Genomic DNA, 26,817 nt, shown 5'->3' on the forward strand with positions numbered 1-26,817 from the left:
CGTGAAGAGTTACTAATGTTCATGTTGCACGTTCAACTATGGCTCTTTGTGAGTGCTTATGTTGGTCTACTATGAAAACTAATGTATATACTACTTTTACTTATCTCAGATCAAGCCATAGTGGTAGCAATAATTCGTCAACATTTATGTACACAAATATGATGCGTCTATTTCGAGTGATTCTGGAGCAACTGACTCGTGTTTCACTACTTTTGACTCCGTTCAAAACTAGCGCGAAGACAGACTGAAAATATTTTCACAAACATTTAACAGTATCAACATATTTTCAGCCACTTTTCGAAGCAACAGCCGTTGTTGCTCCTTTATATTTTGTCATTTGTTTTTTTTAGGTACAAAATAATTAAGCAGTCTTTTTATCTTACAGTTTTGTTTTAATCTTCCTGTTAGTTTGAAATTTAGAAATGCAGTTGAGTCAAGTAACTTGTAATTACATGATGGTACTTTAAAAAGGCAATAAAAAGCATACAGTTAGAGTCACAGAATGCTGGGAATTACTGCAGTTAAAGAATCTGATGCAAATAATGGAGAAAAGGCTAGTGTAGCCTAGTAGTCGAGGTCTCAGAACCATGTAACAGACCGGGGCTGGCACAGTTGTTACGGAGTACACCCGTCATACTGAAGGCACGGGGAACTACAGCTAGCGTGTCACACATTTACAATTAAATCCGGGCGTGTCTTCGAGAGTGCGCGCTCAACTAAATGTGTGCAGCTCTAACTACGCGGCAATCAAAGTTGGACAATGCAAATCTACGCTTTCAAAAAACTCTGCACAAATCGAACCACCTAGTGCGCTAAATCGTTCAGTCTTTGCAGGTGTTCAGGTGAAAAATTTTCAACATTCACCACACAAGAAATCTAATTGTTAACAATACACAGGACGCATTACCAAAATGTTTCGTTCCTCCTGGAAAAAGCTGTGAGCAACACACAAACGACGTTTGCATAGCAAGTGAGTAGATAAAAAACACACAGTGTAAAAAAAATGAAAATATACACAGAATAAACAAACACATACACATATAAATGAATATAATGAACCACTGAGGATAGAGCCATAAGAAGAGAAACAATGCTGACGGTCATAACAGCAGCATTTTAAGAATAGCTAGTAATAGTCGTAGAGTAGTAGAGACAGTAGTAGTAGTAGTAGTAGTAGTAGTAGTGAGGAATAGTGGGAGTAGTAGCAAACGTTCCGGAAGAACACAGCAGAGTAAGAACAGGATGAGAAGGTTGGACTGCACGGGATAGGGGAGTGAAGGGATCACCGAACGAGGGTGAACTATGCCATCCCCAAGACAAGGCAAGGCAGTACGGGAGAGGCAAGACAAGTGAGCGCAAAACAAGACAAGAAAAGTGCCACCCCCCTCTGTCTCGCAAGCACCAGCTGCGCCAGCTGTCCTGCTTTACCTAATAAGGGGACAGCGTCGGAGGTGGCTGGCATCGTCTCGGCCACCATGTTTAGGAATACTGTCAGAGACAGGAGGATAGTAACACCTGTAAGGGGAGAAAAGAACACAACCAGTTAAGGGGGGCCGGCATACACAAGCTAAGGCCAGTGCCTTCCCAACAATAAACTGAAACGCTCAAAGATCTCGACACTCTCGATCCACTCCTTTAGGTGCTATCATTTCCCAAGTAACCTTGTTCCGAATACAACTATATGCTTATATTTAGGTAAAATTAATTTCTACATTTAATTTTGATGATTAAGGGTATATTTTTTTTTTATTAGAAATAACTACTTCTTGTACCACAGAAGTTATCACTAAAAATGAGACTTTTATTCGTGTGTCTCCCACTGCTGCCGGGTATAGTAACCGACCCACACGTTCTATCCAGAAAACACATGAAAAAATCATTCACTGTACTAGAACTCACCCTCGTTTAAAGCGAAGCTACTTTAAGAGGAAAAATGTATTATTATTGTCAGTTTTACGAGAAACCACTATCTTCCGGTGGGATATGTGATGCTTCGTACATGACATCTACCAATAAAACAGGTTGCCGATCTTCCGGAAGGAAAGTTCTTCAAAATGTTCCCATCTAGGTAGTTAACAAATTTGGAAAAACCAAAACAAAAAATTAAACCTTACAAAAGACGGAAATTAAATAATTAATGCGTCGGATTTGAACACTTCGAAAGTACTGCACAAAATCTTTCAAAAATAAAATAAGGGATAAAATGACACATTCATGCAATTTTTTTTAGATACTGGCATTTACAGATCCATTTTATTTTAATTCTAGTGTACTTTTTCTTAAAAAATTGAATTTACATTTGTTTTAGATGACATGTTTAGGTTTTCTTAGTTGATTATACAATGTTTACAGTAACATTATAAACATAAGTTAAAAACATTTTTAAGCTCAGATTACTTACATGTTTTTTTTATTATGAAGTGACACTCAATTACATTACCTTTACTTGGCTGATGTTCCTAAACATTACACAAATTAATAAAAGTGATACTCGTAGGACAGGTCTAATCAAAGGAATTCTCATAAAATCTAAAATATTCACCTGCGCTGTAAAAGAACAACATGTAGTACAGTTTTTAACATCTTAAAGTCACTTAGATCTTCACAAACCTCTGTTGGGAATAAACGAACCTATACAATTGCAACAGATAAATGTTTACAAAGACAACTTGCATCATAGTATGAGTGTATATACGATTAAGTGTAAATGTGTTATGGTATCAGTGTATCTGTGGATTCGGCATTATCGTTTCTGTTTAGTCTGATCGACAAGGAACCAACCACCAAGAGTCTGGGCATGCAAAGCAAGCAATGGACAAAACGAAACGAAAATATAAGCATGGGATATAAATGAAAACAAAGTGCCGTCCTAATGTCCAGGCAATACAACTCAACAGAAACATAACCGCACTATAAGAAACATATTCTGAGGAACTTCCAGTATGTCAGCATTTTCATTAACAATTATGTTCCCGCCGATATCAGGCAAATGTTTGTAACATAATTATGACACCTTAATCATTACAGAACTGTGTACAGTACGCTACATACAACGGTTGATTTAAATGTTGCAAGCAATGTGTATTAGCATTGAATGAAATGGTTTGCATTTAGTTAATGCGAGAAAATTACTCTGTGAAAAGTGCAACAATTTTTTGCCATGTTACAGTTGCTCACAAATGCTAGACAATAGGAAGCTCCTGCGAGAACTTTACTGTACCTAATGTTAGTTTCTCTCCACACTCGTGTGGTAGAGTGAACCCAAGGAGTGTCATAGACGAGATCATTACACAAGGAACGATCAAATTCACCGTGTAAAACAGGGTCCGTCGCCGGATATGAACGACGAAAGTTATGTCAACGTAGGGCTCTGGACAGCAAGCATATTCTTTAACGTTCTTTTCCCCTGGCATGCCTGAAAATATAGCACAAACAAGGGAAAGGGGGGCATAGAATACAAAAAACTTTGAGAAATCATAGGTAAGAAAAAAGAAGCCAACCTTTAAACAAAAAGAGTGGCTGAAGAAGGATATAAATACGTAACAAAATGAATGAATACCTGAGCGAGAAATATTACCTAAAGATAGTTTTTCGCCTGAGTCCGGTGGCAGAGTAAAGCCAAGAACAGCCATGGAGGCGATGAGAACACATGGAACAATAAGGTTGAAAAAGTAGTACAGGGTCCGGCGCCGTATGATAATGATAAAAGTTATGTCTATATAAGGTTCGGGGCAGCAATTGTAGTAAATTTCGTTCCTTTTCCCGGGAACACCTGGAATGAAGAAATAAAGGACAGGAGCAAAGATGGAAGCTCTCTAGGAAAGAGAAGAACAAATAAATGATGCATTCAAACAAAATCAAAACAAAATATTTTAATCGTATAACTTCATATGTTATCCATTCCAATTCCAATCACTTGATTTAATAACTGAAAGTTTATGCTGCTCTTTATTTATGTACTTGATTTATAATGGGAAAAAATACAGTTTGATAAGCAATGGGGCAAGCATTTCTACACCTCTGCGCTGCCCCATCATCTGTGTTTATTTATATATGGTTTTAGGAAAGCCTTTGAAAGTTCTTGTTCATTTTGTAATAGCCTTTTTTTAAACTAGAGAAAGAATAGAAAAGGGAAATAACGGAGGTTTTGAAGCATTTTGGCAGGTTAGGTAAGGAGGGAAAGGAGGAAAAATTTTCCTACTCACAAGGGTTCGGTCTGTGATCAAGTTTTCAAACTTCTCGCCTTCCACGAGCTCTCTCGCGTCCAATACTGAACCACTACACCATTGGCGCTGCCTCGGCCAGGGCTTTCCTCAAACCAATGGAGCTGCCATATAGATTTGTTAAGCTACTTCTCGTTTGATTTAGAATCAGATTGAGCAATATATGTAGTCATAAATTAAAAACCACAAGACATATGCGAGGCTAGATGGGACGGCATCGTGTTGCACCTGTTTTGGGCGAGTAGCCATCAACAGGGGGCAATGGAAAAATTTTTCATTGTCTGTGCCCGCAGCTTTAGGAGTTTGACACCGCCCCGCCTAACCGCACTTGTACTACAAACAGCTTTGTCATTCAATACTGCTCCAGCGTTTACCTGCCATCGAACAACTGAATCAAACAAAAGCAGTATCGCTTTACAGAGCTATTTGCTATCCAATATTACCTCTCATAATGGATGTGAAAATTGCTACAAAAATTTAATTCATTTGAAAAAGATATTACTGATTTTGTGACAGCTCACAATTAAGACATACAAAATTAATTTCTTTAATGTACTGGCAATGACTTGAAAGTATCAGAGAATACTAAAGAAGAAAAGTAAGTGAAATTTCATTGTCTGAATGACTTAAACGTTAAGATGAAAATACAACAGGGCCCGTTAGCGCGCTCGCGGCGTGACGCATGCGTAAAATGAGCAGTGCGCAGCACACTCGTCGCAGTTCGAGCGACTGCCGCTTTGCGGCGCCACGTGCCTGTTTGAAGCTCCTCCTCAACCCGTTCGCAGCATGTGTAGTTACGGAGCACAGCAAGAATATACAACAAGAGAACACAATAATAATGTCACTTTCCGTGTTCCAAAGTTTCTACTAGAACAAGTGTCACGCCGAATTAGTGGTCACTAGCTTTAAATCCGTTCTCACGCAATATCTTTTTTCGCAAGCATTATACAACTGGTAGACTATAATGATACTGATGCCACGTGATTATTTTATCGCCTTGTTATAACCGAGAGGTAGAATTTCAACGCAATCATCATTGTTGTCATCTGGTACATGAACCTTCCGGAAGGATCTTTTGAACTAGGAGAGGGTAGAGGGCTCTTACTTACCTGGCAAAGAAAGCCGATGCAAGGGTCGACAAAACAGAGCCAGATCCGTCTTCATGCCACTGATTCTGATTCTTAGTTTCTAGTAGATTGTATATTTCTGACAACCGAATGTAAAATCCCATTCATCAGTATCTAACACATAAAACCTGATAGAACAATTGAGTAAGAGTATTTTAAAATAGTTGACTCGATATGAAAAAAAATTACACACACACACACACACAGTAAACAGTCTCTGATACTGCTGTGTCACTGATCGAGAGATGTTTTCAGTTGCGAGTTGTGACTCGAAGCATGTGTAATAAAATATGATGCAATACATTCGTCACATCATTTTGTTGTGAATACGCAACTGTTTTATTTTCAGTAATTCAGTAGGTACAAAACTGCGACTTTTAAGGATTCTTTAGCAATTATCTACAGATATGAGGCTACTTTATACAGTACTGCACAAAGAATACAGTAAAGTATAATTTCAGGTTTTAACCGTTAGAATACAGTAGGTAACGTCAGTAAACATAATGTTTGTGAAATTAATAATAACTATTTAGAATATACTGCTCTCCAGTTACTTAACGAAGAAAAATTACTAGAATCCAAATGTTTCTTGATAGAGAAGGTATATAAACCAAATTTTATCACCTACGGATTGACTTGAATTTTCGAAACTTGTGGTGAGTACAACAAAAGAAGAGATTAGTTAGTTGTCTCGTGCCTCGATCTTCGTATACTTCACTAAATTAATGTATATCTGTTTTTAGTACAAAGACTGTACAGTTACAACTCTCGCTCATAGACGCTACCATGCAACATGGTTTCACGGTTACCTTACTGACACTGAGACAGAAAGTAAGTAGGAAAAAAACATGTTTCTCAGCGGGCAGCAATTTTAAAATCGTTTCTGCAGTAGACTTAGCTCGTAGTAAACTACGTAACGATCCATATTTTCTTTCTCAAGTTTCCACAAGATGGAGAAAAATTCCTGCTTCTGGAACAGTTCTGCAATTATGGGTCCCTAAGTGCTGTTTAGAATCTAACTACACGCTGAGTTCGGGTTAAGTAGGATTTCAAGCAATAGAACGAGTGAAAAAGTGACAGGTCACATCAGTTAAGTGATTTCATTACTATATAGAGAGAGGGGCCCCTTTTTCGCTCGTTCGTTATCTGAAACGTAAGCATTGTAAATTTTAGTATGTTCTACATATGCGAGAATGAAAAAACTCTTCTGCTGATATTATTGAAATATGAGGTCTGGAATTTTAAGTTAGTGAAACTGAGGACTGAAAATCATCAAAAAGCTTAGAACAGACATTGTTTCACGTACTGCAAGTACGAACTGCCTTTGAAGTAAGTTTTCTGAGCAAGCAATCTGAATTTGAATTGAATTATTTTTTAATTTTTTCGTTTTCTTGTTTCGTAGAGAATGGTTGTACTCACAAAGCGGTGTTCGTAATGAAAACATTGGCTGTGTGGGGGAGCCGCACTGTCGAGTGGTACATACCTAGGAGATCCCATTCACCGTTCGTTATGAAGCTGCTGATGTCTCCGCCCGTGTCGTCTTGTAGCTGCAAATCCAGCTGTGAAAAGCAAGTCCACGCGTCAGTTCGAACAGAGGCGGTGCCATCGGTTTCTAATAGACAAATGATCTACTAGTAAGTACAAGTAGGAGTGTGAGAGAAGTTATTTCCAGTAAACATGAAAACGGATATTTGAGAAACCACGATTTTGCTATGTGTTCTTCAAAATGTTAAGGACATCCAAGGTATCCGAAAAAAAAATAATTTGTAAAAGGTGCGGTTCCTTTTCACTTAACCATTCTCATTTTTACTGTAAAAATCTACGTTGCATGTAGTTACGAGAATTTTCTCTGCATTGAAATAGTAAATGTGTTTTTCTTCCTCCATAACAGTTTTCGTCCATTTTACTCACGTGATACACACGTGGCATATGAAACGGATATTACGTCGTGATTGATGGTGGCAAATAACATTTCTTAGTTCTCTCCATCTACAACAGATAACGGATCAACAGAGGATTTGTGCGGTGGCTTGTAAAAAGTTCTTATAGCTGGTTTCGGACAAACAAATCGGTGTGATTTCTAGGGCTTTCGCGACGTTATTTCCCAGTGTGCATCCAGTGTGGCGATTTCATATTTCTGTTCACTATATTTTGACAACTGAAGGATCGGTGGTTAAGGTCTCTTCGAGTATGTTTGGAGATGGATTATAAGCTCAGATCGGTCATGGATGGGAGAGAAAATCAGTCGTATTCCGACGTTTGTCTCAATCCAACTAGGGAAACGTAGAAAACCTAAACCTCGATGGCCGGACCGAAGTATGAATCCTGCTCCTCCGGAAGTCGAAATATCAGCGAATAAGTCTGTGAAATATTGTGCCGAAGAGCGGTATCCCGAAGCCAACCGGAAAATCTGAAATATGGCTTCGACTGACACAAAAAGCATAGCAAATTTTGAAAGATTCTTGAGAATTATGGGGTTTGTAATTTTCAAGGCATATTTTACAGATGAAATACAATCTGCAGTTAAGCTTGGTCAAATACATTGTGGAAGTGCAACTTCTCACGATAATTATTAACGTCAGTGACAAAACAATCTTCATCCTCATTGTTAAAACCGTCGACAGTTTCCCCAGGGATGAAATATTTGTCATTGTCATCACTGGTAAAAATCGTCATAGCCCTCAGTGATAAAACAATCATCAAAATATCAGGGATCTTAACCATCGCAATCATCAGTGATTTAACCATCACAGATTTTTTTCATTTTTCCCCAAAATTCGTTTCCTACCTAAGCTGTAGAACTCTTGTTTCTTTTCAGACAAATCCAAGACAGCTTTGACTGGGATAAGGAGGCTCCCAATAGGAAATATTAGACAAAGAGTACTAGTTTCAGCATTTGTCTCAAACTGAGGGGAACAGCCCGAATGTCTTGTTTGCAACCGGAGGCCTTCAACTATTTGATATTTGTTCCTGCGACAGCACTGTCACAGACAAAATTTGAGGAAGGGCTAGTTTTTGTGTTTGTGTATCTGTTAATGCATGTAAGATAGTAAGGGCGAATATTGGCCGATATCTCCTGATGGGTATCTATTCTCGTCATCACCGTTACTGGTAAGAACGTCATCATCATGGCCATCACAAGAAATAAGTTGATGCAGTGGTTAGCACGGTGGACTGTTTAAATCAATGTCAGGCGAACGAAATTTCGGTCTGCTCTGGTTCCCCTAAATCGCTTAATGTAAACACCAGAATTGTTCCTTTGAAAAGCACATGTCATGCTTCCTGCCCTGACATTCCCCAATCCTAGTGCTCCATGTCTAATAAAGTCGTCATCTGCTGGTCGTTCAAACCTGATCTATCTTTTCCATCGTCATCAATTTCAGGGTTATAGCCTTCGCCATCGTCACCTAGAGGAAAATCTATCTTCACTATTGTCAGTGGCAAACTCATCATTGTCATTAAATTCAATAGCGAGACATTAGTATTCATCGTTGGGGAAGGGGAGAGGGGACTTCCGTGCCCCTTACGGTCACGACGTTGGCAGTCGTCGAAATCTCGGGTATTACTCTTACCGAAAAACAATTATCCACGTTTTATGTTATCGTCCACGGCCACTGCTGAAACATTTGCGGCTGAGAACGACACATTTCTCAGTTCAGGGCGTAACGCTACAAAGCCACATCTAGTGATACACGGTTACATGTACGTCGCCGTAGATGACGTCAAGTTTTAATGAAACTCTGCCTCATACACATTGCGATATCTTTCGTAAAGTTAGTCTATGTGTCCGTGTTCTTTGCAGAGTGCAACACTTCCCGAAGTTGAGCGGAGGAGTTACTGCACATTTACTAGTACAGGCTGAGAAAATTCTACACGTGACATGCAGTGACTATATGGAGAGTGAGTGGATTATCTCTATTAACAGTGTTTTCAGAATTAACAATGAAATGGCATTTCTGCTATGCTGTTGGGGTACCTGAAAGCCGTCATAGGTCCAGCTACCGAACTTCATCTCACACCGCTGATCATCAAAGGGGAACCACGTAATGTCTATCTTGCATGTACTCTTGAAGATGCCCGGTGGAACGTACAAGCAGCTACCGTTATTTCTGACCACAACGTTCGTTGGATACGTCCCGTCGAAACCCTCATCAGCACTTGTGGTGGAAAAGTTGAAAACAACAGAGTTACAGGCAAGAAAAGTAAGTTAACCTAGTGTGATCTCAAATTTCATTTACAAAAAAAAAAAAAAAAAAAAAAAAAAAAAAAAATTAAAAACTCAGAGAGGATTTTCTGCATAGATTGTCACAGTTAAAAGAGTAGAAAAAGAAATCAAAAATACTTTCTTCGAGAAAAAAGGCAAAATTTATAGTAGCAGTACTGTTAAACAGAACAGTTGAAGTATTTTAAATGTGTCTACTTTTATGTCGTTGTTGAAAAGATGAGAATTTGGAGAATGGTATGTGGGAGTATCACGAGAAGCCGGACTGGGAGGAGATACACTGGCGGCGTGTGCCGGCAATGTGTCTCGCACCAGCCCGCAGGGAGCACAGTGGCCCACAACAACGGCAACTGACAGACCGTACCTGGCACCGGGCACTAATGCTCGGGATTACCCCTTTGATTGATTTAGTTATTTATTAGGTCACACAAAGAGTAAATATTCTTTTTTTTACTTCCATGTAAATATTAATTATTTTAAATTAAATTTAAACACTTTAACACAGAAAGCATGTTACAGTGCAGCCCGTTGAAGGACGTTATGCTCTGGTATTTATTTTAGGTTTTTTTGTTTTTTTTCTTTTAAATAATTGTGGTTGTTTACAGGAAACATTTTTTTTTTTTTTGTTTCACAGAATATTGCAGTTAGATTCCGCAGGCATCGCCGGCTGATACCGACATTCGCGAATCGCTGAATATGGCAGACTGAGCGCGCTTTGTTTTGGCACCAGAATAACTGTCGATGAAAGGTAAGTAGAGAATACAAGCGTACCCTGAACTGTCAGACGGAATCACCGAAAGTACTTTACGATGGATGGCGATTTGCTCATCTGCCGATGCGGGTACGTCTCTCATATCTCAACCTTAATTAATAACTGGGATGTTGCGACCCCAATACTATTTATTAATGTAAAAATCTATTACCGTCTGGATAGTAAATCTTTTTTATTAGCACAAGATCGGTTACAACGCCTTATGTACCGTCATCAGATATAAAATGCTTGACTACGAATAGCACCGCCAATGTTGATCGCAGTATTTTAAGGAGCAAACTTACGATACTCCAGTTCACACTGACGCGCTATCTGCAGTCATTTTGGTGATGGGGGATACTGCATTGGAACCAGCCATACGTTAGTAAAAATACTTCGCCATCGAGACGAATTTTTTTTTTTTTTTTTTTTTGTATTTCTGATTAATAAGTTGAAATTAGCAGCTCGAGTGCAGTTTTTCGGTATAAATAACACTAGCTCTGCTTCGATATTATACATCGGTGCACCATGTCTATGAAGTAATATTAACGGTCATGAGTTTTTAGACATGTAGACTCATTTGATAGCGATGTAGAGGAAATACCGTTTAAGATAATCATGTACTTCCATCAGATACAGACGATAATTTACTATGCCATGAACACTTCATGCATTATGACTGCCTTCATATGTTTTGTGCATCATTTCTAGCATATTATCGTGACGAGCACCCCTTCATAGATATGCGTATCGCTGTATAGTATTTAATATGTTCATGCATACACTTTACGATTTATAACTCTAGAAAGAAGAAAAAAACACGATATTACTGCTGCAGAACGCTCTTGGCTCCCGGAAACCTCGACTTTTGTCGAATTCTCTATGTTTACACCAGCGGAAAGGAAAACATTAGCCACAGAAATCCATCCACCTACCAGATTGACGGATTTGTAACCCAGGCGAAGACGCACATTTCGAATGTCAGTTTGACGCACAGATAGGCGTTTAATTTAAGGATGAATTCAACGGAGGTGATCCGTTTTAGCTATCGTGTTTCTGCTCATTTCAAATTCCACTCCATTCTGCGTAGTGATTTACTCAATGGACATTCGTCACACGCAGCATATCGTATTTTCAGTAGTTACAAACACTTCGTAGCTCTACGAGTTTACGAATAAAATCTCCTGTAATACAGGACTCTCATAGACACTACTTTGTTGCCAAACGCGGCATTCTCAGTCTGTTCATTCGGCGACGCGCAATTCGCAATGTTGCAGGTTACTACGTTAATGTAATCCTTTTAATCAACTAAGAGAGTGCGGAACCAGGGCAACTGGATTCCCGTGGAACGAGCTACACTGTACAGGCGAAATGATAATGTTTATTTTACAGAAAACATAGAAAGAAAGAAAAAAACAAGAAAAGGAGTCTGACAGAAAGCAGAGAAGTTGTGGCGTATACTTAGGGTGGCCGTCAGCCAGCCAAGTATTAGAGTTATGTTTTAGTTAGAGGTTAAAGTCGTCACTGCCGAGCGTCCGCAGAGCCATCTGGTGAGAGACGAGGTCGTCCTGACCGTCTTCAATGCCTGTCAGCCTGCCAGTCCTGCGAAATATTTAGACACTTCGTTTTAATATTGTTTCAGATTAAGAACTGCTAGTTAGAAGTAGATAAGTACGTTTTAATGTGTAGTTTTTTGTTTCATGGAAAAGAGAATTCTAGTGGATTTACCTTAATTTTTCCTTAAGCACAACTGCAACAGTTAATTTAACTGTGTCTGTTATGAGAAGAACACGAAATTTATAAAATGGCAAATGAAAGGTAACGTAATTTTAAAGTTAACCTTTTTTTTTTAGTCAATACATTCTAGTTTACTATTTTGCTCAGAGAATGACAGATCGTATATGAAATTAAGCAAGTTCGAAATGTGAATGAATGCATGCCAGCTAAATGTGTTATCATATTGTTTTCATCTCTTCTTTTTTTCTGTCTCAGGGCACAAAAGGAGGTAAGTTATTTTTAATAATGGCACTATCACATTCCATTTAAGTCTGGTTGCTTTTCAATTTATTGAAATGGCGTTTAAATGACAATGGGAGAGAGAGGAAGCGTTACATACCCTGATTGTTGTTGTCTAGTCCTACCGATAGAGACAGATAGAAACCCAAGAGAGGCAAGCAGAGGTGCCGGTACGAGGTGACGGTGGCCGTTGTTGATCGCACGTGCTGTGTCCATCCTACAGCCATACTCTCACACACATTCTCGCTCGCTCAGGACACAATAGAGGTATTCTGGAAAGAAGGTACTTCCCTTCTCGGGGACCTCGCCTTCCGATTTTCTCTCTCTCTCTCTCTCTCCACCGTTCGTCGCAGCGACAGCAAGAAATTAAAATCAAGACACAAAATGAGTATTGAGAACAAGTTACAGGCAACTCCGTTTTATGTACAATAGATGAAATAAACCTTCTAGTTACAGCTGAAATCTTTGCTCCTTAGCCAAAGACCAAGAAAAGTGCAAATAATAGCTCATGCTAATAGCTACAGCTAATATGAAGCCTGTATATAGTTGATTGCGTGTGGTGGCAGAATTTAAGCAAGGATGCTATTTGTCTAAGCGGGTAAATGCTATATATATATATATAAATCGTCCTTAATGAAAGGACTTGTTGCTTTATACAGTTATCCACACATTTGCTCTCGATATTAGATAGTCGGCTGACTGATCGATTCTCCAGAATATCTCTATTGGCTTGAATACCGATTTTTTTTCATCCTGAGTTGAATTTCTCATCTCCTCAGTTCACATGTGTATATGCAAAACTTACTTGTTTCGTTCCTTACAGTACTATGTAGTATTTTCTTTTAACTTGACCCTGAAAACAACGTTCATCGTTTATATTAAATTCTCACATTTCTAAAGACAATACATTTGGATTATCTATTCATTCCATTTTCCTTTCGTTCCGTTTTAGTTTTTCAGATAGAAACATGGTTGCTAGCAAACCCTCGTTTGAATATTTGTGGCACTTCCATTTTATGGATCTAACTTTTTCTAAATATTACTGAAATGAAACAAACAGAGGACAATTGTAGCTAGCATGATACTTTTCTAGGAGATCGGGAATGTTGTCTGACTCAACAGAAAACTGAAATTCTATAGCTAAGGTCTCTAGCTTTTACAGTATTTTTGCAACTGACGTCAGATCTTGCCATTGGTCTTCGTCTTAATCCAATCGGAAAAGTGTGCAATTGTAAATAAGTCATTCCCCTACATCATTTGCATCTTCTTTACTATAAACGAAATATTAGGAATATATACAAGGTAAATCGAAAATAGTGAGCAAGTGCGATGAATCGGAATCCTCATGCAATAATAAGCAGAAAAGCAGTAACAACATGTGTCCGGAAATTATTACTTTCCGAGTTATGACACAGTCTTTATGGCTTACTGTCGCAAATGAGTGTGTTTCATCTGATTCTTGAAAAATGTATGAATTATTGTAATAAATTTCTTATGTTCACTAGGATGGAATGATTTTAGCGGACAAGAGGGATAATGTCGCAGCAGTACACTCGACAGTGTGAATCCGAATGCATCTTAATGCGCATAATAATGGTGGATGGATAGGTAGGTAAGGAACAAATTAACTCTCCCTCTCGCCTTACCTACCAAATTTCTTTACATAGTATTGCGGTCAAACCGACATATGAAGCAACATCTGTCAAAGATGAAGCCATTCCAACGCGCTGAGGACTATTCACCTGTAAGATAGAAATTGAACCATTCGAAACATTCACCAAGTGACAAGTTTAAAGAAGAGTTGCACCCGGTTTAATATGGCATTCTCGTAACTATGAAACTAAACAATTCCAAATTCATGCGGGTATAAAATTTCTTTCCGGTTCTTACCTGAGGAATCCAATCATCAGCTATTCCCACTGTTTTCGATGCGCCTTGTTCAACAATCGGCATTCGCCAAATTTCATTTTTCGAAATCTGCTGAAATCTGCTGAAGTTCGATTTTGTAGCCAAGCACACCAGGCCAAATATTAGCCAATTCGCTAAGAGACATCATGCTAATAGTTCACTGTCCAAATCAGGCTCTAGCCTTGAAAATGGCCCCATTTCGGGTCAGATATGACAATACAGCTGAAGCCATCGCTAATCGGATCCTGTAGAGCAGGAATGTTGATTGCTACGATCCACCCTCTCTTCCAAATAGTCCCATACGTTTTCTGCAGGATTACGATTGGGTGATTTAGTAGGCCAGCCGAGGTGCCATAGGGTGTTGGAGCGTTCGTCTATCAGGAACGTTTGCACGCAGGCATGTGACCACGGCGGTTGTTATCTTGGATGAGGGAGTGTCCACGGCGTACTCATCATGAAGATACAGAAGAAAGGGCAACAATTCGTCACCGAGAATATTGAAATAAACATCCTTTTTCGTGTTTGCGGTAACCTGAACGAGCGGAACGACTTCATGGTACGTGAAACACCGCTAAACTACCAGGGAGCCACCTCGGGCCACAAATACGCCTTTCACATACTGCGGCTTTGCGTCTCATTCAACTGTCGGTGCATCATCTGAAAAGAGTCGAAATCGCGACTCCTCAGATTACACTACAGGACACGTCATCTGAAGTCCTGATTCTGTCTTGTGCGCTTCACTGAAGACTTGTAGTCTTTTGTGCGGCCGTGAGCAACGGCATTGTTCATAATACTTGGTTTCAAACATCCACTGCATGAAGGATGCTTCGCAGTGTCGGCAACTAGCTGAGATGGAGTTGCATTCACTGACGGCAGCAATTTTGCCGAGTTTGAAACCGATTGTCACTGACAAGACATGACATTCGTCTCTGGTCCCTCTAGGTGACGACCTGTTTTACAACTCGTCTTACGCCGTGTTACATGCCTGCGAATTGTAACCGTTCCTTGTAGACACATTGGAAGTCCGCATAGATACATCAACAACACGAGCAATTTTATTCACGGCGTGGCCACCGGCACGTCAAACACGCGATAGCTCCTTTGTGCCAATCTGACGTGCCTCCACATGGACTTATCTGAAGCGATGATTCTTGACTGACACAAGCGTACACCACTTCAGTGTCGTGGCTTACGAATGCACCAGATTAACCAGTATGATTAATATATAGCCCAGTGTGCTTACTCTACCCGAAGGTAACCTTATTGTATGAATAAGTTGAGTGTCAACGTATTTTGGCAACACACATATTTAAAGCTATCCACTTCCTGGATTTTGCAAATTTTGAGAGTAAAGAGGCAAGCTCATTTGCACTCTTCACAGATCAAAACGAATGGATGGAAAAGGTGTGTTGGTGGCGCGCAGCATAAAACGGAAAGAAAGTCCTGGCAGAGTTCGGCGAAGTCTCGATCACTACGAGTGAGTCGTGAGTGTTGTGCGCGAGGGCTAGAGGAGTGCACGTCCGCTGCCATACCTGTTGTACATTAGCACGTCTGGCTTCCAGATGCGGTGCGGCGGTATCCTCAAGTCCTTGACGCCGCCGAACTCTGACGAGTTCCACCTGAGGTTCACGTCGTTCCACTCCTGAGGACCAACAAGAGAAACAAAACAAGGTTGCGGGTGAGGGAGCGGGCAGGAGGTTGGGGGCGGCCCGGGGCCGGCCGCCCGAAGCACGGCGCCGCTGACGCGCACGTCGACGCGGCCCCGTGACCCCGAGGCGGCCCGCGCCGGCCCGTCTAGCTTACTTGTCAGCAATAAAACTACTTCTCTACACATTTACTACAGCCGATGGTACCGTAACAACGCAAGGAAACACAGCGCAAACGAAGGAGGCTGCTCGCGGGGAAAGGGGGGGGGGGCGGTGAGCACGTGGGACAGACAGTTTACGAAGTTATGTAGAATGAATCTCTCACTACTCGGCGGAGTATGCGTTTTGAAATTTGGTGATAGATTAAAACGTTGTGCCGGACCAGAAACGCGCCCAGAACGTGGCCTTTCTGAAGCAATACAGTACTCTTACCATCCATCTAGGCGTATGCATTGACCGGGAAAGACAAAGTCCCCGGGTTCTATTCTCAGTGCAGCACAGTTTTTATCTACCAGGACGTTTCAAGACAAGTTATGTTTGTTTACTCGTGGTCATCAAGTCATTGGCGAACGAAATGGCAAGGTAACTCCCGAAGAAAAGATCGGAGGAGTACTAATAGGTTTCGGGTAGCCCACTGGCGTAAAGAGATTCCGCCCAGAAAGAGTATTAAAGAGAAAACCTCGATTTGCAACGCAATCCTGTAACAACATACGACGCCAACACGTGAATGAAGCTAGAAGTACACGACGAACGAACGAGTAAGTTATCCTCTGTAAACAACAACGAAGTGTGCAAATTGGCGAACAGTAACACGAGCACTTCGAAGGCCGCTTCAGCGTACAGTTTATGTAGCACATTAGTTGTTGTATTTCGCCAGGAGGGTAGTTTCTGGATTGTAGGTTCATGTTCCTGCAACATACCTTAAACGATGAGAGACAAAGGATACGCTCTTTGATTGTGAGTTACGTGATTTTAATGCCTTCGTAGCTATCTGGCTGTTCGACTTATTTTGCCAGCCACATTACAAGAAACGTTATCTTAGCTTTTGTCCAGCTATTCATTTTTTACATTGTATTTGAAATTTCAACTTCGATGTAACGGAACTTAGTGGAAATCTTTCACCTAAAGTCTGCTTTAATAGTTGCAATAGGAAGCCTTTAGTTATTCGTTACGCATAACTACTGGCGTTATCAGTCAATGCTGACAGCTATAGTGTTCGTTGCCTAAACCGTTTTCGTCACTTGCGTCATTCCCAGTAGTCCGCATTACGTCTTAGCCGATGGGTGCACAAGCATTTACACTCCTAGTTACCATGTACGAGGGAGTATAGTTGGGCTACAAAGTCTCACGCGACGGAGTCCTTGGACAAAAACTTCCCAGCTAACATGCCGCGTCAAATACGGATAAAATGCCAAGCTTTCGGTGACTGCCTCAATCACCGCGAATTTGACGCGGCAAGTTAATCGAGAACTTTTTATCCAGAGATTTTCTACATACGAATTTCCTATCGGACATTTAGATCCAAATGAATACTTTTGACTTTCAAATTTGTAGTAGGTTTTAAGGTTAGGTGATAACACAAGAATAAAAATCGCGAATTAGAGGAACAATACTACTGAAACCCTTTTGAAAGCGGAGGAATCTCGTATTTTTCAGCTGCAAAGTTGGTGCGGCCAACCATAGTTTTGAAATTACACCTCAGATGATATGTGGCTGAGCAGCCTATGAACTAAGTTCACAGAATTATTTTTTTCTCCCCTTTTGCGTGAACGGATGCGCTTCCTTCCGTCTCCTTGCAACCCAGCGTTCAGTTCGGTCAGCTGATTGTATTGTAATGCATTTAATTCATAGACAATAAACGTCGTCACTGTCCGCCCCCGGTAGCTGAGTGGTCAGCGCGACAGAATGTCAACCCTAAGGGCCCGGGTTCGATTCCCGGCTGGGTCGGAGATTTTCTCCGCTCGTCCTTTCATCCACATCGACGTGCAAGTCGCCGAAGTGGTGTCAAATCGAAAGACTTGCACCCGGCGAACGGTCTACCCGACGGGAGGCCCTAGTCACACGACATTTACATTTGACGTCGTCACTTTGAAAATTGCTATGAGATTAAGTTGTTGCTATACACTGATGAGTCAAAACATGTTCCACATATGAAATGTCCAAAAGGACTGAGAGCACCCATATATAAATTACTACCACTGCCCATCGCGAGAATAAACGCTGCATAGTGGCGTTACCCTCACGTAACGCGCAAGGGAGGTATACAAGCGGAGCGGAGACAAATGGGGAACCGTTGTAATGACAGTAGTTCCACAAATTGGGAAATCCACCGGCACAAGCAACTTTCACAAAGGACAGATTATTATAGTCCAGCAGGTGGGAACGAACATCACGCGAACGGCGATGCTTGTTGGCAGTTTGCGCTCTACTGTCTTGAGCATCTATGGCCCAACGACTTCGCCATTTACGACTGCAACGGCCACATGATCATCGAAATTGGACCGTAGATCAACGGAAACGTGTCGCCGGGACAGGTGAATCTTGTGTCTGGGTACACCACAAGGTCGATACGCCGTCATCGAGACGAACGGTTGCCCGATACGTGCACTGCCACACGGAAATAGGTCGATGCAAGCAATGTTATTCTATGGGGCTATTCATCTGGATTTCCATAAGTTCTGTGGCAGATAGCATGACAACTGTGGAGTACTTGAATATCAGTGCAAAACACATGCGTTCCTTAATGCCTGACGTCTACTCCCAAGGCGAAGGCATCTTCCATCAGCATAACTGTCCATGTTACAGAGCCAGAATCGCGTTACAGTGGTTTGAGAAGCACGATAGAACACTCGCTTTAGTGTCTTGGACACCCGATTTGCCTGATCTGAACCCGATGGAACACATCTGGCCGCCAGCAACTCTGCCAGAAACTACTGTCCCTAATTTGCGAGGGATGCGTGAGCTGTGCGTAGACATTTACTGCCACGTGCCTGTGGACTCTTACCGAGGATTTATCGAATGGATGTCATGCGGAATCTCTGCTGTATTGCGTTCAGAAGGTGGACTATTACTTTGTGAACCAGGTTGTCATAACGAATGGGCTCGTCAATGTTAGACGTAGGAACTCAATTTCGTATCCCTGTACAATTTTGACTCTAAATGTTCCGGACATTGCGTATATTAACAATTTTAGGGGAAACGCGATTTCGAGACAAATTTTTTGTAATGTCAGCATTGTATTTTATTTTTTCAATAGTGTTTACTTCAGATTGTGTTAGAAAGATCTCTAATTACGGTGCCTTTGAATACCAATTAGTTCATCTAAGAAGATTCTTCGAAGAACTGGCTATTGACGAATATTTACGTCTCATGTACAAGAAAGAGTGTAGCAGTCACGTCATGAAGCCTGCCCTATTGGCGCGACATGTACTTATATTTTCATGCTTACCGTTCCTTTTATTCAAGTTTCAAGGACGCAGCATCCTATCTGCCACATTACAGTAAATATCATCGGAAGCCTGTTGTCTTTTTAATTAATTGGCACTGCTGAGTTTACATGTGTAATTTACAAGTTGCATGTGCATCGCAAATTCGTTCAGTATAGTTTCTTAACAGTTCTTTTTGTGGTAACACTTTTTCATGTTGTTCGTAGGAACACTGTATTTGTATTGCAGCTTATGTTAACTCGTGGAGGTGTGTTCCGTGTATGCAGCATATGAAGGCAGTTTGTTTATTGTCATATGTGTTTCGCTTCTTTTATTTGGGAAGCATCCTCAGTGGCGATTTCCAGAGCCGGTAACTCATGTTTGTGGCCCTGGAGATGTATTCGTTTGCTTCAATACTCCAGCTGGCTGATTTCTGGCGTTCTTTCTCCCACATGTGTTGCATAGCATATATCACTTGCACTTTCCATTTTGTGATCAACATGTGTGTGTTTTCAGTGTGTTAACTTGTTTCTTTCCGCCTTGAATCTAAGGTTTGTTTAAAACTAATATAGTTCCGGAACTCGACCAACACCCTACAGTAATGAACCTAAAGACAGTCAGAAAAAGTTTTAGAACAGGGTACCAAAACCGGTTGTTCAGCTTATAAGCTCTACCATAAGCGTCACGGAGTGACAATTAATTTATCATCAGATTAATGTAGTCATTTTTGCAGATAAATTAAGTCTTCTAGGTATATCATCACATATAGTTGCTGACAGCCCTCATATACTCATTTCTTAACAAAGTTTCTGTCGTTGGCTTGGATGACGGCGAAATAAGACGAAGTAACTATGATTCTGAAGGAAAAAATGGCGCGTCTAACTGTGAATTTCAATAAATGGACAAATAAGAAGAGTACGTTATGGCATACTTTAAGAGCAAATGGTAAGCGTAAAACTGGTTGTATTTCAACCTGAAACACTGTTCATCTTGAGATCAGAGTGCTGTAAGGTGCCCGGCTCTATTCCAGCGTTTATCAGCTGCGGCCGGCAGTATTTACGATTCTGAGAATGAGTTACGTATGTGGGTATCCTTCAAAGCATTTACTTTCTTCGTGTGTTCTTACTGAAACAAATTTTAAAATGGAATGCCATTTGGACGTAAGATGTGAGCGAAATTGAATTTGATTGCAGTTCCTATCCGTGGCGGACAAGTTGGAATTCCTAAAATAGAAATCTGGTTAGCTTAATCTCTCTGTGACTGAATATATCAATACGTCCAGCGCACACTTTTAATGCAGTCCGTAGTGAAAATGTTACCATGTAAAAAATTTGAGTGAGTTGAATAAATAAGCTAACAATTGACTTAAACTCAATGTAGGCAGCATAAAATGAAATATAGTGAATAAATATTGTCGAACAACGGAAGTCTGAAAAAGCATTGCACTCCGCGAATATCAAGTAATTCCAGTATTTTCAAGCAGTGACTGAGACGTGCACGGGGATCTGATTTTCTGACAGGATGTTAGGATGCATATGTTCTGTGTGGATAGCAGCCTTCAAAGTACGTTACTTATTAAAACACTGTAATATAATCATTTGTATGGTACTCCATTGTGCCCAGTCATCGTTTATGACATCTGATATTTAAGTGGGCATAATAATTATCAATCTAACGATTAATGAAAACTACGTCAGCTGTATAATTACACATTTATTGTGCTACAACCGGTTGCACTCTTAAAACATCTGCAGGTTGCCGAGTTGTGCTAAAGTCATGATATAAATGGTCTGCTTATCGTATGCAGTGTCGAAGCATAGAACCAGAACCAATGATCAGAAACATCCTTCCGACCTCCTGGCGGAAGAAAGGCGAGCGGACACGGCATCATGCGTACAGTAAATTGCCCAGAATGTACGCAGCATACTGTGTATGCTCGCCAAAGTTCCGCGAAGCGATTGGAAGGATGTTTCTGGTCATAGTTTCTGACTTTGTGCTTCAACTCTGCATTCGGCAACCAGACAATTTATGTCAAGTCTTTAGTACGCCTCGGCAAGTTGCTAACATTCTAAGAGCGCAGCCTACACAATAAATGTGTAATTATGCAGCTGAACTGGTTTCCATTAATAATTAAAATTTGTCAGCTGTGACACTAATCAAGATTGGCTGTAATTAATATTCTTTTTGGAAAAAAAATATTCCTCAACACAATCTACTCGGCATCTAAAGGATATGATCCACCGACATTCCAGCTTCTTTTATCTTCTTCAGAAGAAAAATCGGTTTCCGAGTATCCGTAATCCACGCTTACAGCACAACTAAATTCTTCGCCCTAAGTGAAATCCTTCACTCCAAGATTATAAAATAGAAGGCATATGAAGCTGAGGATTCGACTAGAAGGGAAAAGAAAATTTTCCACGTGCGCTTTTTCTACGTTTGCGGGTGATATATTGCCGTTACAAAAACAAGTTTTTGCTTGCCAGTGTTGGTCCTTTGTGTATTAATACGCTATTTAAATGATCCGTAACATAGTATCATAAGGAATCGTCACTCTCACACTTCTTCAAATACATATATCCCATCATTTTCAAAAAACACATGCCGTCACTTTTTCTGTAGAAGAAATGAGTTTCATTTTCTTTCTGAGCGGACTGACCGTTACCAACTCGTTCTTTTAATGACACTTTTGTCTCTTGGGAATAATCGTTTAATTTACTCCCACACGCAATCACCATATGTTCTTTGAGCCTGTCCATTAGCTCTTGCCCATATGATATTAAATTGATTTTAGAACATTTTCGGTCTGAACCCATGAAAGGCGAACGCCTCATACACGGGAATTCTTCGTAAGCAGAACATCATTTAGGATATTATGCACCCACTGACTTAACTGTCAGGCCAGTCCGCATAGCTGCTTCCATGATTCGGGGAGGAACGACGGTCCGGAATCGAATCCGCCCCGTATATCGATGACGTGTGTCGGTGTGCTGATCAGCCTGGTTAGGCAGTTTCCCACAACCGCGTAGGTGAAAACTGTGCTGTTACGTACGTCCCACATCAGGTACACGATTCGAAAACCTCAGACTTTCGCGTGGATAATACGAGGTGCATTCAGGTTCTAAGGCCTCCGATTTTTTTCTCCGGACTGGAAAGAGATAGAAACATGCGCATTGTTTTAAAATGAGGCCACGTTCATTGTCAATACGTCCCAGAGATGGCAGCACCGTACGGCAGATGGAATTTTACCGCCAGCGGCGAGAATGAAAAGTGTTTTAAATACTTAAAATGGCGACGTTTCCCTTACTTGAACAGCGTGCAATCATTCGTTTTCTGAATTTGCGTGGTGTGAAAACAATTGAAATTCATCGACAGTTGAAGGAGACATGTGGTGATGGAGTTATGGATGTGTCGAAAGTGCGTTCGTGGGTGCGACAGTTTAATGAAGGCAGAACATCGTGTGACAACAAACCGAAACAACCTCGGGCTCGCACAAGCCGGTCTGACGACATGATCGAGAAAGTGGAGAGAATTGTTTTGGGGGATCGCCGAATGACTGTTGAACAGATCGCCTCCAGAGTCGGCATTTCTGTGGGTTCTGTGCACACAATCCTGCATGACAACCTGAAAATGCGAAAAGTGTCATCCAGGTGGGTGCCACGAATGCTGACGGACGACCACATGGCTGCCCGTGTGGCATGTTGCCAAGCAATGTTGACGCGCAATGACAGCATGAATGGGACTTTCCTTTCGTCGGTTGTGACAATGGATGAGACGTGGATGCCATTTTTCAATCCAGAAACAAAGCGCCAGTCAGCTCAATGGAAGCAGACAGATTCACCGCCACCAAAAAAATTTCGGGTAACCGCCAGTGCTGAAAAAATGATGGTGTCCATGTTATTTGGCGTAATCCTTACCCATTCCGTTCCAAAGGGCACTACGGTAACAGGTGCATCCTACGAAAATGTTTTGAAGAACAAATTCCTTCCTGCACTGCAACAAAAACGTCCGGGAAGGGCTGCGCGTGTGCTGTTTCACCAAGACAACGCACCCGCACATCGAGCTAACGTTACGCAACAGTTTCTTCGTGATAACAACTTTGAAGTGATTCTTCATGCTCCCTACTCACCTGACCTGGCTCCTAGTGACTTTTGGCTTTTTCCAACAATGAAAGACACTCTCCGTGGCCGCACATTCACCAGCCGTGCTGCTATTGCCTCAGCGATTTTCCAGTGGTCAAAACAGACTCCTAAAGAAGCCTTCGCCACTGCCATGGAATCATGGCGTCAGCGTTGTGAAAAATGTGTACGTCTGCAGGGCGATTACGTCGAGAAGTAACGCCAGTTTCATCGATTTTGGGTGAGTGGTTAATTAGAAAAAAAATCGGAGGCCTTAGAACTTGAATGCACCTCGTACTAGACGCAAACAGATGGGAGTATAATCGTACAATTCACGTTCAGAAGGGTAGGGGGCGGGAGGGACAGGAAGAGTGTCCGGCCACGCTCTGCCAATAACATTGCCAAATCCAGACTAACATGCTGGGCCCGTGAAGATGCGGAGTAAGCCCAGGAAAAAGAATATTGTCTTGACTGTCTAATGGGTTTTAATGCGATGATCACTTAATATGATTCCCTGAATTTTGTGGAATATTTGTTCGGAAGAAACCCCAGAAAGTCGTCCAGAACCTTATAAATCTTCGACGCTCTTGCTGTGGGGTTGGGATTCGTGTATCGGAATAGTCATCCTAATCCGATGTAAGGATCACTCAGAAAGGAAACGACAGCGTACGTAGCACAGATTATGGCTCAAGGAGGTGACGAAGAATAGTAAAAAGGAGAATGAGGACTCAGGTAACATCAATATTTTCAACGACATAGTGGTGGATGAATTCTACTATCTAGTAAACAAGATTATATAAGATGGCAGAAACAAAAGAAGAATTGTGTAGGTTCGTGCAGACAGAGATAGCTTTCTGCAATAAAAAGAACTTTATTGATAACAGATCCGGACATCCGTATGTAAAGCGGAACTGACTAGTCAGAAAAAGCCGCGCCGCCTTTATAAAAGAAGGTGGGTGTTATTGGGTTGTCAGTAGAGATAAAACCACATTTCAGAAACTTCCTGTTTCGCGTTCTCCCCATTTTTAGCGGTCCGCTTCTCACTTTCCAACTATTACACTGTTTGATAAAAGCAACATTCAGTTTTTTTTGCGGGGTGGGAGTTGAAGGGGGGGGGGCATCAGTCTTGTGACTGGTTTGATGTGGCCCGCCATGAATTCCTCTCCTGTGGCAACCTCTTCATCTCAGAGTATCACCTACAACCTACATCCTCAATCATTTGCTGGACGTATTACAATCTCTGTCTTCCTCTACAGTTTTTGCACTTTACAGCTCCCTCTAGTACCACGGAAGACATTCCCTGATGTCTTAACAGATGTCCTGTTATAGGTCCACCTGTTAGTGGATGTATGACTGCTTTATGACTGCTTGAAATCTGATGGGGACCTTTTCAGTGAAGTATCTGAATGTCTGTGGGTGAATCGCAGACCATTCTTCCTCAAGATCCGAAACCAGAGGAGATAGTGAAGTTGGACATTGGCGTCTGGAACGAAGCTGACTTCATAACTCATCCTAAATAAGTTTCATTAGGTTAAATCAGGACTGTGGGTAGGCCAGCCCATTTCAGGAATGTTATTGCCTCACAGATGTGGGGTGCTTCGTCATGCTGACGCGAACGATCATCGTCAATTGTTCCTCTGCTGTACTCAGTGCCAATGCTGTAAAATTTGTTCACATCCCACCGCATTTAGCGTATTCCTAAACGCAATAAGGGCACCACACCCGAACCACGGAAAACAACTCCATACCTTAACGCTACCTCCTCCGTTCTCCACTGTTGACGCTAGATATGATGGTAGGTAACGTTCTCCAAGCATTCGCTGAGCCCAAACCCCGATGTCGGATTGCCACAGAATACAGCCTGATTCACCTCTAAATCACTCGTTTCCAGTCATCTACTGTCCAGTGGCTTCCCACCATACACCACCTCAACCGTCGCTAAAACTGACTACAAAAAATCGTTGCTTTTGAGTAGCTGCTCGACCATAATAACCCAGTCTTTATAATTCCCTGCGCATAGCTACTGTGCTGGCCGGACTGCTAGTAGCTCTTTGGAACTCACAAATGTTTCCTTCTACCGACTTTCATGCGACTTTTTGCAACTGGCCTCCGCAATGCTCAACGATCAGTGACCCTCAGTACATGAGACCTGCCTGATCTTGGTTAAGTTGTAGTTGTTCGTTCGCGATTCTACTTTACAGTGACATCACCGACAGTCGACTTGGGTAGTGTTCAAATGTTGGTTGGTTGGTTGATTTGGGGGAAGGGACTAAATAGCGAGGTCATCGGTCCCATCTGATTAGGGAAGAATGGGAAAGGAAGTCGGGCGTGCCGTTTCAAAGGAACAATGCAGGCATTAGGCTGAAGCTATTATGGAAAAACACGGAATACCTAAATCAGGATGGCCGGATGCAGGTTTGAACCGTCGTCCTGCCGAATGCAAATCCAGTATGCTAACCACTGCGCCACCTCGCTCGGTGTTCAAATGACCCTCACAGATTAGTTATTCAGGTGGCATTCAATGGCTAGTCTACGTTCACAGTCGCTGAGCTCTACTGACAGACCCAGTCTGCTGCAACAGTGAAGAACGGAGGAGGCAGTGTTAAGGTATGGAGGTGTTTTCCGTGGTTAGGATTTGATGGCCTTATTGCGCTTACGAAGACGCTAAACGCAATACGGCATGAACAGAAATTTCAGCAATGTGCACTGCGTACAGTAGAGGGACGGTTGGGAGGCATTGACTGTTTGCTGAGCATGACAAAGCACCCCCACATCTGTGAGTCAATAACATTCCTGAAAAGAACTGACTTGCACACAGTCCTGACGTGAACCTAATGGAACACCTTTAGGATTAGTTAGGAGGTCGGCTTCGTTCCAGACCCCAGCGTCCAACTTCATTACCTCCTCTGATTTCGGCTCTTGAGGAAGCGTGGTCTGCCATTCCTCCATAGACATTCAGACACTTTACTGAAAGGGTCCCCAGCAGATTTGAACAAGTCATACACGCTGAGGGTGGACACCCCCAAATTAAATATCCACTGGGAGGCGTCTGGATGCTTTTTATCAAACAGTAATAGCAAGAAAGTGAGAACTGGATTGCTAGAATTTGCAGAGAAGGCGAAGGGAGGTATTTGAAATGTGGTGTTACCTAAGTATGTTAAAACACAATTGGACGGATAACGTACGAAATGAAGAAGTACGAAAACCAAATGGAGAGGGAAGAAGTTTACCTTATCAGATGACGACATCGATGAATAGTTATGTTGGCACCGGAAAGACCAGCAGATGGAGAAAGAGAAAAAAATGATGGACGTTTAAACACTAGAATTTTTAGAAAAGCACATATGGTAAATGATGGAAGAGACCTCAAACAAGTTGAAACCT

General features: G+C 41.5%; 1 protein-coding gene across 1 annotated transcript in view; it reads right to left on the reverse strand.

Moving 5' to 3' along the window:
- Positions 1 to 26,817, reverse strand: part of LOC124616405 (acetylcholine receptor subunit alpha-type acr-16-like) — a 333,255-nt gene that overhangs the window by 297,654 nt on the left and 8,784 nt on the right. Inside the window, exons 4-9 of the mRNA XM_047144709.1 lie at positions 15,780 to 15,889; positions 9,327 to 9,507; positions 6,834 to 6,909; positions 3,578 to 3,772; positions 3,221 to 3,415; positions 1,429 to 1,515 (exon numbers count right to left, since the gene is read on the reverse strand). Coding sequence (XP_047000665.1) covers positions 1,429 to 1,515; positions 3,221 to 3,415; positions 3,578 to 3,772; positions 6,834 to 6,909; positions 9,327 to 9,507; positions 15,780 to 15,889 — 844 coding nt within the window. The remainder of the gene's footprint in view (positions 1 to 1,428; positions 1,516 to 3,220; positions 3,416 to 3,577; positions 3,773 to 6,833; positions 6,910 to 9,326; positions 9,508 to 15,779; positions 15,890 to 26,817) is intronic.

The sequence above is a fragment of the Schistocerca americana genome, chromosome 5 (genome assembly GCF_021461395.2).
Source record: "Schistocerca americana isolate TAMUIC-IGC-003095 chromosome 5, iqSchAmer2.1, whole genome shotgun sequence".
NCBI lineage: Eukaryota > Metazoa > Arthropoda > Insecta > Orthoptera > Acrididae > Schistocerca > Schistocerca americana.